At 41.9% G+C, this 16162-nt stretch overlaps 1 protein-coding gene across 2 annotated transcripts in view; it reads left to right on the top strand.

Moving 5' to 3' along the window:
• LOC139229176 (leucine-rich repeat and immunoglobulin-like domain-containing nogo receptor-interacting protein 3) overlaps positions 1–11970 on the top strand; it is a 215367-nt gene extending 203397 nt beyond the window's left edge. The window contains exons 1-2 of one of the 2 annotated variants that reach the window (XM_070860832.1): positions 7785–7851; positions 8789–11970. In XM_070860832.1, coding sequence (XP_070716933.1) covers positions 7849–7851; positions 8789–10645 — 1860 coding nt within the window. In that variant the 5' untranslated portion in view covers positions 7785–7848 and the 3' untranslated portion in view covers positions 10646–11970. Of the gene's footprint in view, positions 1–7784; positions 7852–8788 lie in introns of those variants that run through there. The other variant, XM_070860833.1, reaches the window with a different exon arrangement.
• Positions 11971–16162: the final 4192 nt, after the last annotated feature.

Here is a 16162-nt window from a genome sequence, read left to right as displayed (position 1 = left end):
TACGGACCAAGAGCTGGAAGGTGGGATTAGGCTGGAGAACTCTTTTTCAGCCGGCACAGACACGATGGGCCGAATGGCCTCCTTTTGTGTTGTACATTTCTATGATTCTAGGTAATTACGATATGTAAGATGTTCTGAATTTTAAATTAATTAAAGTGACCAATTCTTTCCCACCTTAAGTTTTTTTTTCAAATTACGTTGTGATTTGCAAAGTACACAGGACATATTACAGTCGTTTGTATCTCATTCCATCTGCCCATATTTTGGTGGATATATATTCTCGACATTACGTCTGGTGGGAAATCATGGGAATGCCCTTGAGCGGTGGGGAGAATGTCTCCTCGCCTTATTTTCCTCTCCAACTCACTGCAGATACGTCAGGCAGCTGACATAACCGCAGAGGATCATCTGCTCTATTCATTTCTAGCAACACGTCTTCCTTTCCTGGATCTTGAACGATACCCGGTAAAAACTTGAACTACTAAATCTGTCATGTCTGAATGGAAGTTACAACAATCAATCATGACACTGAACGACTTTAATTTAGACTCGGCTGTGTGTGACAGGCAGAAAAATGAAAAATGGAGTTTATATATAGGAAACATTTAACAAATTAAAGTTAGCTGGTGACATTTGCAAAGGACAGGCAGTGCAGTCAATGGAGGAGAATGCACTAAAATAGATATTTTTCTCTCTGCCAATAATTACCCTTTCTGTTCCACATAGTACAAATGGACTAGTTTATTTTCAGCTTCATAAGATGATACCAAAGGGCAGTGGTGGAAGCAATATCTATAACAGTTTTTAAAAAACAGATCGATAAATCATTGCATCGTATTTACAGCACAGAAACAGGTCATTCGTCCCAACAGATCCATGCCAGTGTTTATGCTCCATCCACCCTTCTTCATCCACAGAAAGGAAGACCTGCATTTATATAGCGCGTTTTACAACAACAGGATGTGTCAAAGCGCTTTACAGCCAATGAAGTACTTTTGAAGTGTAGTCACTGTTGTAATGTAGGAAACACAACAATCAATTTGCACACAGCTAGCTCCCACAAACAGCAATGTGATAATGACCAGATAATCTGTACTTTTAGTGATGTTGATTGAGGGATAAATATTGGCCAGGACACCGGGAATAACTCTCCTATTTCAAAATAGTGCCATGGGATCTTTTACATCCACCTACATAAGAACACAACAAATAGGAGCAGGAGTAGGCCATTTGGCCCCTTGAGCCTGCTCCACCATTTAATATCATGGCTGATCTGATCATGGATTCAGCTCCACTTCCCTGCCCACGCTCCATAACTCTTTATTCCATTATTGCTCAAAAATCTATCTATCTCCACCTTAAATATATTCAATGACCCAGCCTACACAGCTCTGGAGCAGAGAATTCCATAGATTTACAACCCTCTGATAGAAGAAATATCTACTTATCTCAGTTTTAAATGGGTGGTCCTTTATTCTGAGACTATGTCCCCTAGTTTTAGTTTCCCCGATGAGTGGAAATATCCTCTCTGCATCCACCTTGTCGAGCCCCCTCATTATCTTATATGTTTCGATAAGATCACCTCTCATTCTTCTCAACTCCAATGTGTATAGGCTCAACCTACTCAGCCTTCAATGCAAGTATATCTTTCCTTAAATACAGAGACCAAAACTGTACACAGTACTCTAGGTGTGGCCTTACCAATATCCTGTATAGTTGTAGCAGGACTTCTTTGCTTTTATACTCTATCCCCCTTGCTATAAAGGCCAACATTCCATTTGCCTTCCAGATTACTTGTTGTACCTGCACCCCCAGGTCCCTCTGTACTGCAGCACTTTCCAATTTTTCTCCATTTAAATTATAATTTGCTTTTCTATTTTTTCTGCTAAAGTGGATAACCTCACATTTTCCCACATTATACGCCATCTGCCAAATCTTTGCCCACTCACTTAGCCTGTCTATATCCCTTTGCAGATTTTCTGTGTCCTCCTCACTATTTGCTTTCCCATCCATCTTTGTATCATCAGCAAACTTGGATACATTACTCGGTCCCTTCATCCAAGTCACTAATATAGATTGTAAATAGTTGAGGCCCCAGCACTGATCCCTGTGGCACCCCAGTAGTTACTGTTTGCTAACCGGAAAATGACCCATTTATCCTGACTCTCTGTTGGTCAGTCAATCCTCTATCCATGCTAATATATTAGCCTCAACCCCGTGAACTTTTATCTTGTGCAGAAATCTTTTATGTGGCACCTTATCGAATGCCTTCTGGAAATCCAAATACACCACATCTACTGGTTCTCCCTTATCCAGATGCAGAGGGTGAAATTCCCCCGTTGTGCACCTCCCATTAGTGCCTCCGCAGCGCTAATGGGGCACGAACCTGTTTTCGCCTGGGGGGGGGAGCTACCGGCTCCCGCTAAATTGTGCAGGAGTTAGCGGAGGCACGAGTACGGTAGTGCGGCGCCCTGCTGATGGCGCCCCGGGCCACTGCGCAACCGGCAATGACGTCATCACCATGCGCGCTGACCCCTTTGCACCACGTGGCGACCCTTTTCTGACCCACGGCGGAAATTTGCCAGCCTCGCAAGTCGCAAACCAGGCCAACCTCTGCTCACGGGGAGGTGTGCGCGTCGCCATTTTATTGTTTTGGTCGACTCACCGGTCAGCTCATCTTGATGGTCGGTGGCGTGGTCCGGACCGCCATCATGCAGCCCGGCTCTCTGTGTCGGTGCCGGGCTGCGGCCACAGTACCACGGCACCGCGGTAGCCCAATGGAGGCCATCAGAGGCCCTGCAGAGTTCTCAGCATCTTCCCCCTTTAATGAAAGGGGAGGTGTATTGAAATGTGTCAGTATTATGCAGAGAGGCCACATCATGCTGTCAATCCCATCCGAGTAGCGGCCTGGATACCGCCCCAACAGGAAGTGGAGTGCGTGACATTGTGCTCCACTTCCTGTGAGGTGCGGTAACCCCAATTTTGCAGCCGGGGCTGGACTTGTGCGCCGGGCGCAGGAAGTCCCTCTCCGACTGGGTTACCGGTCCCAAACAGAACGCTAGGAAATTTCTCCCACATAGTACTTCAATACAGTTAGATGCTTTTAAGAATTATAATCATCAATGCAAATAAGATATTTAGTACAAATGTTTATACTTTAGAATTTGCTTCTTTACCGCTGCTCTACCTCTGTAACCAGACTATTTATGGTTTTAGTTAATAGTATCAAGGTGCAATTTTCTAAAGGTTTGTACTGGCAAATTTCCTGTATTATAAAAGAATTAACGTGTGTTCCATTTAAAGATAAGAATTCTATTATTTATCTACAATGATTATTCAAGTGATTGGAATTTCCTTTTGGTACCAAAAACCTGGAAATTACTACGAAAAAACAAATGCATAACCCGCTCTTTCCGTTAGTTAAATTTGGGGGTTAGTTAACTTGTGATTTTAAATTTGATAACACCTCCATTATAGGAGCAGAGACGGATTTGCTAAAAATTTGTTTGCTAGTATCACACACAGCAATCGCGTTTAGTGATTTTGTCATACTGTTTCATTTTCCTTATCAGTTCGGCAGTTGATTTCACCAGCCACTCAAAAATAAATTGAACACGTTTCAGCAAATGAGCTTAGCAACCCAGAAATGACCCTGTGACCGTTACTGACAAGTCTTGTGACATGAACATTTTTAGGAAAGCAGCAACTTTTGTCCATCATTATTTCCAGGTATTGCATTTAAGGTACTGGCCCAGAGTTTCCGCTCTGGGTGGAATCGGCGATCCAGGTAAAATTCAATATTGCGTGAGTTTTGGAAAGTGTTTTTATTTTCTCAAGTTTCGGCTCAAACTCATTTGCATATCACCAAATATAAATCCTGCAATGAACCAATACAATCAGGCAGAGTTTTGGAACATAATTTAAAATTTTTAACATTTGCATTAAAAATATTCCTTGATGTATTTAAGAGCAGTAACCTGGTGCACCTTTATTAATACAGCTTAAAATGGGTTTATCACAAAAAATAAGCATTTTTAGTCCGAGTGCCTAGTTCACCACCTGTGAGTAACTGGATTTGAAATAACTGAAAATGATTTTAAGAAACTATATAGAACCATTTACTAGTTACATTGGTGTATAAGAACATAAGAACATAAGAAATAGGATCAGGAGTCGGCCATTTGACCCCTCGAGCCTGCGTAGTCAGTTTCTTAATAAACAGTTTTTTAAAGCTTTCAAAAAGTGCCTATTAGTGTCATTGCGCCGAAAAAAAAAGCTTAATTTTAAGAACCGCCTCGAAGGCCCGCAAATGGGCACAGTTAGCGGAAACTCACAATGGTGATTAATTTGTCCCGGTGGGCATGGCCAGTTCTGTGGGCAGGGCTGGCTTCCAGCGCCATGTTTTTTTAAACTAGCGCAAAAGATCCCGGAAACTCGATTTGCGCTGAACGGAATTTGCGCTTAAAATTCCGTAATCCTTTGCGCTGGTTTGGCCGATTTCGGGCAGAGTGCACTGAAAAAAAGAGTGCAACCTTGTGGAAACTCCAGGCCAATCATTGTGTAGTCAAGACTCATGGCAAACATATGACACGTAGGATGGTGGTCTTTTGCCAGAGCTCAAGCACAACCTACTCTGGCAATGTGAGTGTACTGTGACTCATCGAATAATTCCATGATTGTAATATTTTTGAAATTCTTTTCTTCCTCCAATTTTCAACCATTGCTCCATCTTGCTTGAGTGACTTGTACTGGGCCATTGCTTCACTGCTGCCAGAAACCCGTGGATTACTATCAAATGGCTATTCTTTAGATCTGAGCCGAGACATTGTCTATGAAGTTGAGGGGGCAGGAAATTCAACAATGGATTTTATACACTTTTTGCATTTATTTTAAGAGACTGATAATTTTTACAGGATGCTACTGACTTTGTAGAACATTTTGAATTCTGTGCAATGCTTGCAACCTGTGCAAAATTTACAACCCTAGCGAATACCATGGGGCACAGCACTGCCGAGACCCATCCAATTGTTACCTTCCACTAGGGATAGCAATCAGAAGCAAAATTAGCGATGCAGGGAGTCAAGGGTTATGGGAAATGGGCAGGGAAGTAGAGTTGAGGCCAAGATCAATTCAGCCGTGATCTTATTGAATGGTGGAGCAGGTTCGAGGGGCCAAATGGCCTACTCCTGCTCCTATTTCTTATGTTCTTATGTAAAATCCCATGGCAACCTTGGCAGAAAGTCCAATTACAGTGCTCCTCGGCCCCAAGTACTACTTGGCTCAGGTTGGCTAACTCGGACCGGGAATCATATCTGGCCCTTCCCCTGTCTGTATTGTTCAGTACTCACAGTTTTCAAAACAATATCCTGCACTGCATCACAGATAATGCTTTTTACATAGGATACACGGCACAGAAACAGGCCATTCAGCCCAACCAGTCCATGGCGCCGTTTATACTCCACTCAAGCCTTCTCCCATCTTTCAACATCTAAATCTATCAGCATAACCCTCTATTTCCTTCTCCCTCGCATGCTTGTCTAGCTTCCCCTCAAAGGCTTCTATACTATTCAGTTAATAGGACTGCTGGGGTTACAGAAGCATTTGATAACCATCTGCAATGATCATGGAAACCAATATTACAGTTGCAGAAGGAGTGTGTGAAACATGGTAACGTTCAGCATTGCGCTGATATTCAATATAGTAACAGTTATTGTGGCAACAGTTGTTGAGGCGAGTTCATTAGATATATTCAAAAGGGAGTTAGATGTGGCCCTTATGGCTAAAGGAATCAAGGGGTATGGAGAGAAAGCTGGAATGGGGTACTGAAGTACATGATCAGTCATGATCATATTGAATGGTGGTGCAGGCTCGAAGGGCTGAATGGCCTACTTCCGCACCTATTTTCTATGTTTCTATATTTCTACAACAGACAGATTTTTCCTTTCAATAGTGCACAGATTTAAGTTTAATGGGAAAACATTTCCTCTAATTACTATTTCTTTTTAGAATGCTCTGACGAGTTTCCTAGAAATCGCAAACAGAGGAATGCATACCTCTGCGTTTATCTTGCTATTTCTCCCACATGCATATCCATAGAAATAATTCAAAAATGCAAGTCTTTGAAGGAAGGGGGTTATTTTGACCTTGTGCAATTGTGTATAACGGGTGACAGAGAGTCAGTCATCCGTTTTACATCTCTCCTGATTCTGATGTCCATTGAAGTCAGTCGGGAGAGATGTAAAACCAGCTGCTGACTCACCTCACCCGTTTTACATTATCACACACAAAGTCAAGATCTACCCCAAGGGATTTTATTTCCTCCAGGGCTCCTTAATGGAGTAACATTAAAAGCACTTTACCTGTCTGTGTAATAATGAAGTAATTATAATACCGTTTACAGTTTTTGATTGTACATACATCTGCTGTTTTATTTTTCTGGTTACAAACCCCATTCTAATTTTTGGCATCCAGTCACACATCCATTATCACTGCAAATGGTCCCCAGAGCTATTCTTAGTTCAAAACAATGCTGAAAGGATATATTGTGCAATTGGAATATATAGACGTTCGTGGTGTTTTAAGTAGGGCTCTGAGAGGGGGATATGTTGCTGTTGATGCAATATTCTCTTTTGCATATCTGGTGTGTAACAAACATCCCATTTTATCACCATGATGGGACATTTCCCTGTGTAATGGCAGAGTGCCCATTCTAACTCCAATGCCATAATACAGATTTACAACAACAACTTTTATATATATCTCGTCTTTAACGTAGTAAAATGTCCCAAAGCGCTCCACAGGAGCATTATAAAACAAAATTTGACACCGAGCCACATGAGGAATTAGAGCAGATGACCAAAAGCTTGCTCAAAGAGTTAAGTTTTAAGGATCATCTTAAAGGAAGAAAGAGAGGTAGAGAGGCGGAGAGGTTTAGGGAGGGATTTCCAGAGCTTAGGGCCTTGGCAGGTGAAAGCACGGCCACCAATGGTTGAGCGATTAAAATCAGGGATACTCAAGAGGCTGGAATTAAAGGAGCACAGACAGCTTGGGGGGTTGTGGGGCTGCAGGAGATTACAGAGATAGTGAGGGGCGAGGCCATGGAGGGATTTGAAAACAACAATAAGAATTTTAAAATATTCAGTAGAATTCATTAACATGAGGAGCATTTGGTATAGAAATATCCATTGTGGTTGTATACTTAACCACCACCCTATTAATCCTACTTTCAAATAATCCTGCTCTGCCTAGCTGCACAAAGGAAAGTTTAAAACAAAACTTATTTCTCGGACCTCTTCAGCTTCCCAATCCTTTTCACCCTGGCCTCCTGCTGGGGGGCGGTTGTGTGGGGGAAAGGTTGACCCTGTTCTGGTCAAAATTAAAATCACCGTCGGGCCCAGAGATGGCTTCAGATCCCGATTAGCATATGTGAATTAGGACCCCACTGGCTTAGGGTGGGCTGCTTTGCCACCTGTCTGGATGCGTTAGTTAAAATCAGTGAAGACGGGATCAGGACGGTTTTCCGGCAGGAAAAGTAACCAGAGCCATTTTTATTGCCTACCCGCCTGGTTTATGCAGGTGGAAAATGGAGATCCTCAAGGCTGCTGAAGTCAATAGCATCAGTTTCAATTAATTTAAACACATTTAAAATTAACATCACACGAACCTGACATTGACAACAAATTAAATAAAATTATATGTTTTATAAATTACCTGCAGGGTACACTGACCCAGGAAGGGGAAAAAAATAAATATTAAATTAATAAAGCTTACCGGCAGTGCTACCTGGAAAATGGAGCTTGCAGGAGCAGCAGTGCCATCTAGTGTTTGAAGGATTGAAAGGCAAGTATAATGGTAAGCATACCTTCGAGCTTAAAACTTCCGCGCAAGGTTTAACTCCCTCCCTGCTGGCACCCACTTACCTTTCTGTGTAGTCTTAAGCTTGCCAGGATGCCAATTTTCCCATTTTGGGTAAGGTAACATAGTGGTTATGTTACTAAGCTAGTAATGCAGAGGCCTGGACTAATGATCCAGAGACGTGAGTTCAAATCCCACCATGGCAGCTGGGGAATTTAAATTCAGCAAATTAAATAAAGCCGGAATAAAAAAAGCTCGTGTCAGTAATGGTGACCATGAAATTACCTGATTGTCGTAAAAACCCATCTGGTCCACTAATGTCCTTTTGGGAAGGAAATCTGTCATCCTTACCCGGTTTGGCCTATAGGTGACACCAAACCCACAGCAATGTGGTTGACTCATAACCACCCTCTGAAATGACCTAGCAAGCCCCTCAGTTGTGCCAAACCGCTACAAAGAAGTATACTGCAGCGGTTCAAGAACCACTTTCTCAAGGGCAATTAGGGATGGGCAATAAATGCTGGCATTGCCAGCGACGCCCACATCCCGTGAACGAATGTTTTAAAAATTCCGGGCACTGTTGTGCTTTTAATCACCCGGCCACCTTCTCGTGGTGCTGCAGTGTTTCACAGCCGGACAATGGCCAGAATCCTACCATTTAAACCGGAGCAATCCTGACCCTGGAATCTGAGTTGGAGGTTCCGTGAGTGTCGGAGGGTGGGCCGAAGTTCTGCCCGACTACAGGGACGATAATCCCAGCCTTAATATATTAAATAGATGTATGATAAAACTTCCATTTTAAAGAAGCACATAACTGAAATCAGAAAAGTTATGACATGTACATGTTACTTTAACTACTTCAACTATTATATCCAAGCTACCTTTAAGATCCAGCATGAATTATTCTAATGTCTTTTTTTGTTTTCTAATGCAGGTGCATGGGAGAATGACAGACTGTATCAGTAACATCATGATTTACACAATGTCATCATGCTGGCAACAGTTTCTGGGTCTGACCCTGATGGTTCTCGTTACAAGATCAACAGTCAGCTGCCCAGCTCGGTGTGAGTGTGCTGCCCAAATTAAATCAGTGGTCTGCCACAGGAAACGTCTGACTGCAATTCCAGAAGGCATTCCCATAGAAACAAAGATTCTTGATCTGAGCAAAAATAGACTTCGATGCATCAGTTCTGGGGATTTGGCAACATTTCCCCTTCTGGAAGAAATTGATCTCAGCGAAAACATAATCACAAGTGTTGAACCCGGAGCGTTCAACAATTTATTCAACTTGAGGTCCTTACAGCTGCGCAGCAACCAGCTAAAACTGATTCCCACCGGAGTCTTCACAAGGCTGACCAACTTAACACGCCTGGATCTTAGTGAAAACAAAATTGTGATTCTACTAGATTATATGTTCCAGGATTTGAGGAACTTGAAGCATCTAGAAGTTGGAGACAATGATCTTGTTTATATCTCACAGCGGGCCTTCAGCGGGTTACTTGGCCTCGAACAGCTTACCATTGAGAAATGCAACCTGACCTCAATTTCTGCAGAATCCCTTTCCTATCTCCAAAACCTGAGTACACTTCGGCTGCGTTACCTTAGCATCAGCTTTCTGGAAGAACAGAACTTTCGAAAACTGTACAACTTGAAAGAACTGGAGATTGACTCCTGGCCACTGCTGGAGACCATTACCCCAACAACATTGTACGGGCTGAACCTCACATATCTCTCCATAACTAGCACAAATCTTTCTTCAGTGCCCTCTGGAGCCTTCAGAAATTTGGTCTATCTCAAATTGTTGAATCTGTCTTATAATCCTATAACCACCATTGAATCTGGCTCGTTTCGTGATTTAATACGACTTCAACAGTTGTACATGGTTAGCACCCTGCTTACTACAATAGAACCGCATGCCTTTCTTGGACTGAGGCAATTAAAAGTGTTAAATATTTCCAACAATTTCTTGGTGACACTGGAAGAAAATGCTTTACAATCCATAAGCAACTTGGCAGTACTGCGCTTGGATAATAACCCCCTCTCCTGCGATTGCCGCCTTCTGTGGCTTTTGCAGAAGAGAAAGACACTCAGTTTTGATGACAATCAGCCAGTTTGCGCTACTCCAGCAGATATTCAGGGCAACGAGTTAAAAGTCTTCGAGGACTCTGCCCTCCATGACTACTTTACATGCCAAAAGCCCAAAATACGGGACAGAAAGCCACAACGCATCACAGCTGGCGAAGGACAGACTGTCTATTTTACCTGCCGAGCTGATGGCGAGCCGGCTCCAGTTATAATGTGGGTCTCTCCTCAACGGAGGATGATCACAAGTAAAAGTATCGGCAGAATGACAATCCTGCCTGGAGGCACTCTGGAGATCCGGTTTGTGCAAGTCCACGATAGCGGCACCCACATTTGCATAGCTAGCAACGCTGGGGGAAACGACACCTCTTTTGCAGTGCTGACCGTGAAGGGATACCCTTCAGATGGAGCCCTGTATGCGAACAGGACTGCATACCTAACAGAGTTCAACGATACTGCGTTCAACGACACGCAGGTATTCCTGAAGTTTACACTTGACCTGAAAACCATCCTGGTGTCCACAGCAATGGGCTGCATCACCTTTCTAGGGGTGGTGCTGTTCTGCTTTCTGCTTCTTTTTGTGTGGAGCAGAGGAAGAGGGCATCACAAAAACAATTTCTCAGTTGAATACTCATTTCGGAAGGTTGATGGCCCAGCAGTGAGTGGCGGACAAGGAGGTGCAAGGAAGTTCAATATGAAGATGATTTGAGTCAAGAGTTTGAAACTCAATGTTATGGATCCTACATATTAACTAGGGGTTCATTGATTACAAGTTTTCATAGTCAATAAGCTGATTGATCATTTAAATCATACAAACTTCTGTTTATAATGTTATAATAAGCATACTCAATATTATTAGTATGAATTCATCTTCACTGATGGCTCAGATAAGAGTTGCATGCTGTAAATAGTCTTTCAGTCCTTTGACTGGTATGGCCCATCGAAATGCATTGTTACCTACTTGATTTGCTGAAAGTTTTTTGACATATTGGTGGTAGAAATTGGTTCATATCTAAGCTCGGGTATAAACTCAGTGGCAGAAAGGACTGACACTCTGAAACGGATATGCAAGAGGACCAGGTGAAATCATTCCTGTTCCTCCGACTCCACATTCAGGCAAGTAAAATCCCTTTATAGTTCCAGCGGCCCTTTTGACTGCTGGTTTGGCTGCTTCAAGGCATAAGAAAACTGTCTGCAGCACAGTTGTTGCAGTCAGACATGACCCAATTTAGCAAAGGGGCCTAAAACGGTTGTTAGGCCCGTCATTGCATGGGCAATGAATCCAGCACTCGTTTCAGGTAGGTATCCAGAACAACTAAGGGACCCCTAACCAATATGCCGATCAATGCACTTTCTGTGCAATTGGCAACAAAATTGGTAGTTTGTGGACCCGTCTCAAGCCCAAAAAACAGCCAAAGCAAGGTCCAATTTCACTCCCATCCATTCTCTAGACATTCCACTCAGGTGTTTTACCATTGGCATTGACAAATGAGAAGAATGTTTCTTAATGCCACATATGCAGCACATAACACATAAATGCCCAGCAATTTCTTGCCGGTTTATTTACCCATGACCCTATCACCAGTTGGCTGAACATGGTCTTTAAAATTCAAACATGCTGAGTGCTCAACTTATTAATACACAGTGGTCTAATGGAGTTGTGTCAAGCGAGTATTTGACCTTTGTTCGAAACACTCCCAGCCAATCAGTTATATGTGCCTATGAAAATTTGTAGTTCTTTTCTGTGAGAAATGGAATATTTAAATCATTCTTTAATATTGGAAACATTGTTTGGAAACATAATTCAGATATTTCTATGGATTATGTTGATGGATCATTTCACATACGATAGTATATAATCAAATCCTGTTTGGATCTTCACCTGAATGTGCAGCTCCTTCAATAGGCAATTAAGTGGACAACTACTCGGGTTTGCCCATATTGCATTATTGCCCTGTTATCAGATACTAAGGTGGCTGTACATTATTTCTTTATACGCCTTCTTTGAAGCGACTTTGTATTTTAATTTTAAAAAGAAACTGATTTATGAACATTTTGTTTTTTTATATATATATGAAAAACATGTTGTTTGGGACTTTCTCTTTTACATCACAATCACTTTTGCTTACAAAAAAAAGAAAAAAATGATACTATGCCGTTGTTGTAATTTTGTTTTGCTGAATGTTTTTATTGTGTTTTGTAAAGGATGTCCTTGCAAAGATATTATTATGTCATGAGTAATGACCTGCTAAATGTTCCTGTAGTTCTCCGCATCATTTCACACAAGCTAAAAAAACACTTATTTCCCAATTCATCAAAAAACTCTATTACTAAAGCAATTATGTGTACTTCTTTCCATCTACATCTTTTTATAACAATCATAATATACAAATTACACGCACAGTACAATATGCTTTAATAAGCAAATAAATTCAAAGCTGAATAGCCTTGTCTAATGGCATTGTTATAATTTACCCCAGGAAGTAATAGCTATCTCAAACACAGAAAAAGGAATTAATTCATTTAAGACAAATACTAATGCTTTTGAATATACAAAGATTTTCACGTCAAAAAAAATCTTACTGTCTTGATGAAGCTGAGTCTGTGCAAGGCATGGGATTTTATGTACCTATCTACAATGCACAGGATGCCTCACCAACTCTGCAAACAAGCCATTTATCATGGTGTACTGTAGCCAGATGATCATAAAGATAAATTATCGCAATATGAAAAGAGGGGAACAGCTGTTTATTCAAAAAGAGACACTGAAATCTCAAAATAAGGGAACAGATTATATTTTTCCATTGACATAATATACAGAAATGTTAAGGTGAGCTAGCACATATGTGAAGTAGTACATTTTAAAATAAATTATATTAGTTTAAAAGTAACTTTCAAGTAGCAGTGAAAAAAATTAAAATTGATTGCAATCCATTAAAGCGTTTTTCCACACTGCTGTTGTGCACTATATGAATATCAACTGAATGAATTACAAAAATATCCAGAATTAATCAACCACTTTTATACAACATATATGTGGCTCTGCCAATTGTTTGTAGTATGAGCAAGTGTCGTAGCAATGGGACCTTGACATCACTCGTAACAAGCATTACTCAACCACAGACAGTGCTTCCAACTCTAATGGCAATAATTTGTTTTATTTCAAAACTTGTTCAAAGTATATATATATATGTAAAAAAATGTAACAGGAGAGCAATTTTTTTTTGAAAAAATAAACTACTTGTCACACAACATGATTCTTTTCTAAACCATGTTTCCAACATGTGCTGTAATCCTCTGTGTAGACAACAACCCCTTTTTATTGCAGAATAGGTGGACTAGATTAATAGCCAGTTTAAAGCATCTAAAATAGGCTCAAAGTACTGAGACTCTACACTTTGAGAAGCCTAGAGTCAGGGGTGATTTGATTGAGGTTTATAAGATGATGAAGGGAGTAGATTGTGTTCGAATTGACACTTTGTTTCAACTCAGTAGGTTCGGGAGGACCAGTGGTCACAATCCCAAGTTATGTAAGGCCAGAACTAGGTTAGATATTCAGAGGTGGTTCCTTTCCAAGAGAATAATGGACCTGTGGAACAGGCTGCCGTCTCGTGTGGTAATCGCTGATTCGCAGAATTCTTTCAATCGAGATTTGGATCTCTTCTGGCGAAGATGAAGATCACCTTATATAAAAGGTTGGTACTGTATCATATTAATCAGGGACAGAATGGTTCCCTGGACTAATTTTGATTGCCTAAAGGGGTTGGAGAGGAATTTTCCACATTTTTTCCCCAAATTGGCCTGGATTTGATCAGATTTTCTGCCTCTGCCAGGAGATAACATGGCTTGCAGGTGTGGTGAGGAATGTATGTATTATGATGCACAAGGCATTGCAGTTGTGTGGGACAGGCTGGGTGAACCAGGTGGTCTTTTCCTGCCTGTCACTGTTGTATGTTGATTCAGAACCCAATAACAAAATGGCCGGTCCGTATAATTTTTAAACAGGATTTCATGTAATATGCTTTTGTACCAGAAACAATAAAAAGTACACACCTGTAATAATGATTCTTCACCACTTCTCAATCAGCTAATAAGCCACTTAACTGATATAAATGATGAAAAATTAACAATCCAGCTGTAGAGTGTGCAGTATTTATAAAAACTGGCCGGCACATTGAAGCACAAGCTGTTTCCTGTATTTTGGAACTGATCCTCCTCCAAAATGTTCCAGTGGGAGTTGACCCTTTCTGCAGTATCCCCCACCCCACACCAACAAGACTCTGGCCACCTAATCATCATATATTAAAGTGATAGCCGGAGGCACTGCCACTTCAAAGTTCCTGGAGTTACACTATGGGAGAGTTGGGATGAGAAATACAAGGTGCAACTGTTGCCAGGTCATCTGAGATAGGTGGAAATGAGAAATGTTTTAAGTATGGAGGCTACTGGAAGCTTGAGTAGCGATTACCGCACCTGGGAATGGCATTTTAGAGCATTCCTTTTTGCATTGAGCTTATAAAACCTGTAGGAACGTGATAACACCAGGAGATATTGACCCCTTCCACCCACAGCGAGCCTTCTCAGGAGCAGATATGGCGTTTCCCATGGCAATACCTTTGCATGTCATTATTGAGGAGCAGGAGAGGCGGGGGAAGGAAAGTGAGGCAGCACTCAAGGAGAGCGTCCCATCAGAAATGATCCTCCCCAAAATATACAGACAACACATGTCCTATGAGGACCTTTGATGTATGTTAAAAGACTGCGCTTCACCAATAATGGAGCTGTGCCAGTTACTGCATGAGGACCTAAAGTCACAGCCACCTGGCCACTTTACTCTACCTGTGGCTATGAAGCTGACAACTGCCCCCATCTTTTACAGCACAGGTTATATCAGGCAGCCAAGGGGGATCGCTGAATACCAGCCAGGGTGAAGAACCAGCTTGTATTGATCAGATGACTGACGTACTTTTAAGGAAAGCTGGAAGAATTCTTTGTGTTTGGCATCACAGCAAGACAACTGCAAGTTAGGACCATTCCGTTTCATAGGGTTGCTCGCTTTCCCAAGGTCTAGGGTACAATAGATGCCACCCAAATTGCGTTACAAGCTCTTACAGTCAATTCCCTCAACAGAAAAAGCTTCCACTCCCCGAATGTACAGATTGTTTATGACTATGTAAATGTTACAACATATCAGGCTTCTTCACCCCTACACCAATAATGATGACCTGATTGAATGTCAACACCAAATAAGGACATCCTTTCCTCCATGAATCTAATGACAATGACAATGCTCATTCTATTTTGCTACAATAAGGTTCAATGAACACAAACCAACATACTCTTTCCTAACACCTGGGTGGCAACACATGGCTTTCTTTCACCTATCCTTGTGCTTCTCCTAGGTATAAGATGAGGGGCAGTGTCCTGAGCGATAGCAGGTTGCTCCTGTGCTACAACAGGTTCATGGGACTGATGTGATTCTCCTGTCATGGCTGCTTGCTTGTGGAGGCAACCACTGTGGGAGAGGAAGTTAAGGATGTGAAAACAATGGGTTGAAATGGGATGTCCCGATCACCCCACCCCGGCCCTCACCCCAATGTCCTGATCTACCCCCATCCCAATCCACCCTCATCTTGACGTCACAATTGACCACAAACCGCCTCCCCCGATCGATCTCCCTCCAGGTCATCCAAATTACCCCCTTGCATTTCCCCCCTGCCCAAGCCTTCCGATCGCTCCCCCCCATTTAAGATTTACCTGTGGGCCGCTACCTCATCCTGAAATTGCAGAGGTCTTCGCCAGCGAGCTGCCTGGGGTCACCCAGCAGGTTCTGACGCAGCAATTGTTCTCTGCGCCACATTCGTGCTGAACTGCCCAAACGAATCTCTAGGCCTTCATTTCTTTATGTGTTACTTGACGGAGATAATCTGCTATTTCATTCCACTCAGGAGCCCCTCCCTGTTTGTGGGTGTTTTACATATGTTTTTTCATTCTTCTCTTTTACTGATTGTATCAATATGCCTGTACGCCTCTTATGTTTAATTTTTGAAGAAGGATCCGCCTGCAAAACATTAACCTGTCTGTTCTCTCCACAGATGCTAACTGACCTGCTGTGTGTTTCAAACACAGATTGCATTGGTAACCCTCACGATGTATCACGGAATGCATATCGATTTTTTTTATTGCAGAATTCACTGAAGTTCTGCACTTTCAACTGTTTATTCTT

Source organism: Pristiophorus japonicus, chromosome 18 (genome assembly GCF_044704955.1).
Source record: "Pristiophorus japonicus isolate sPriJap1 chromosome 18, sPriJap1.hap1, whole genome shotgun sequence".
Taxonomy (NCBI): Eukaryota; Metazoa; Chordata; class Chondrichthyes; family Pristiophoridae; genus Pristiophorus; species Pristiophorus japonicus.
This window is presented reverse-complemented; position numbering and strand designations above follow the sequence as displayed.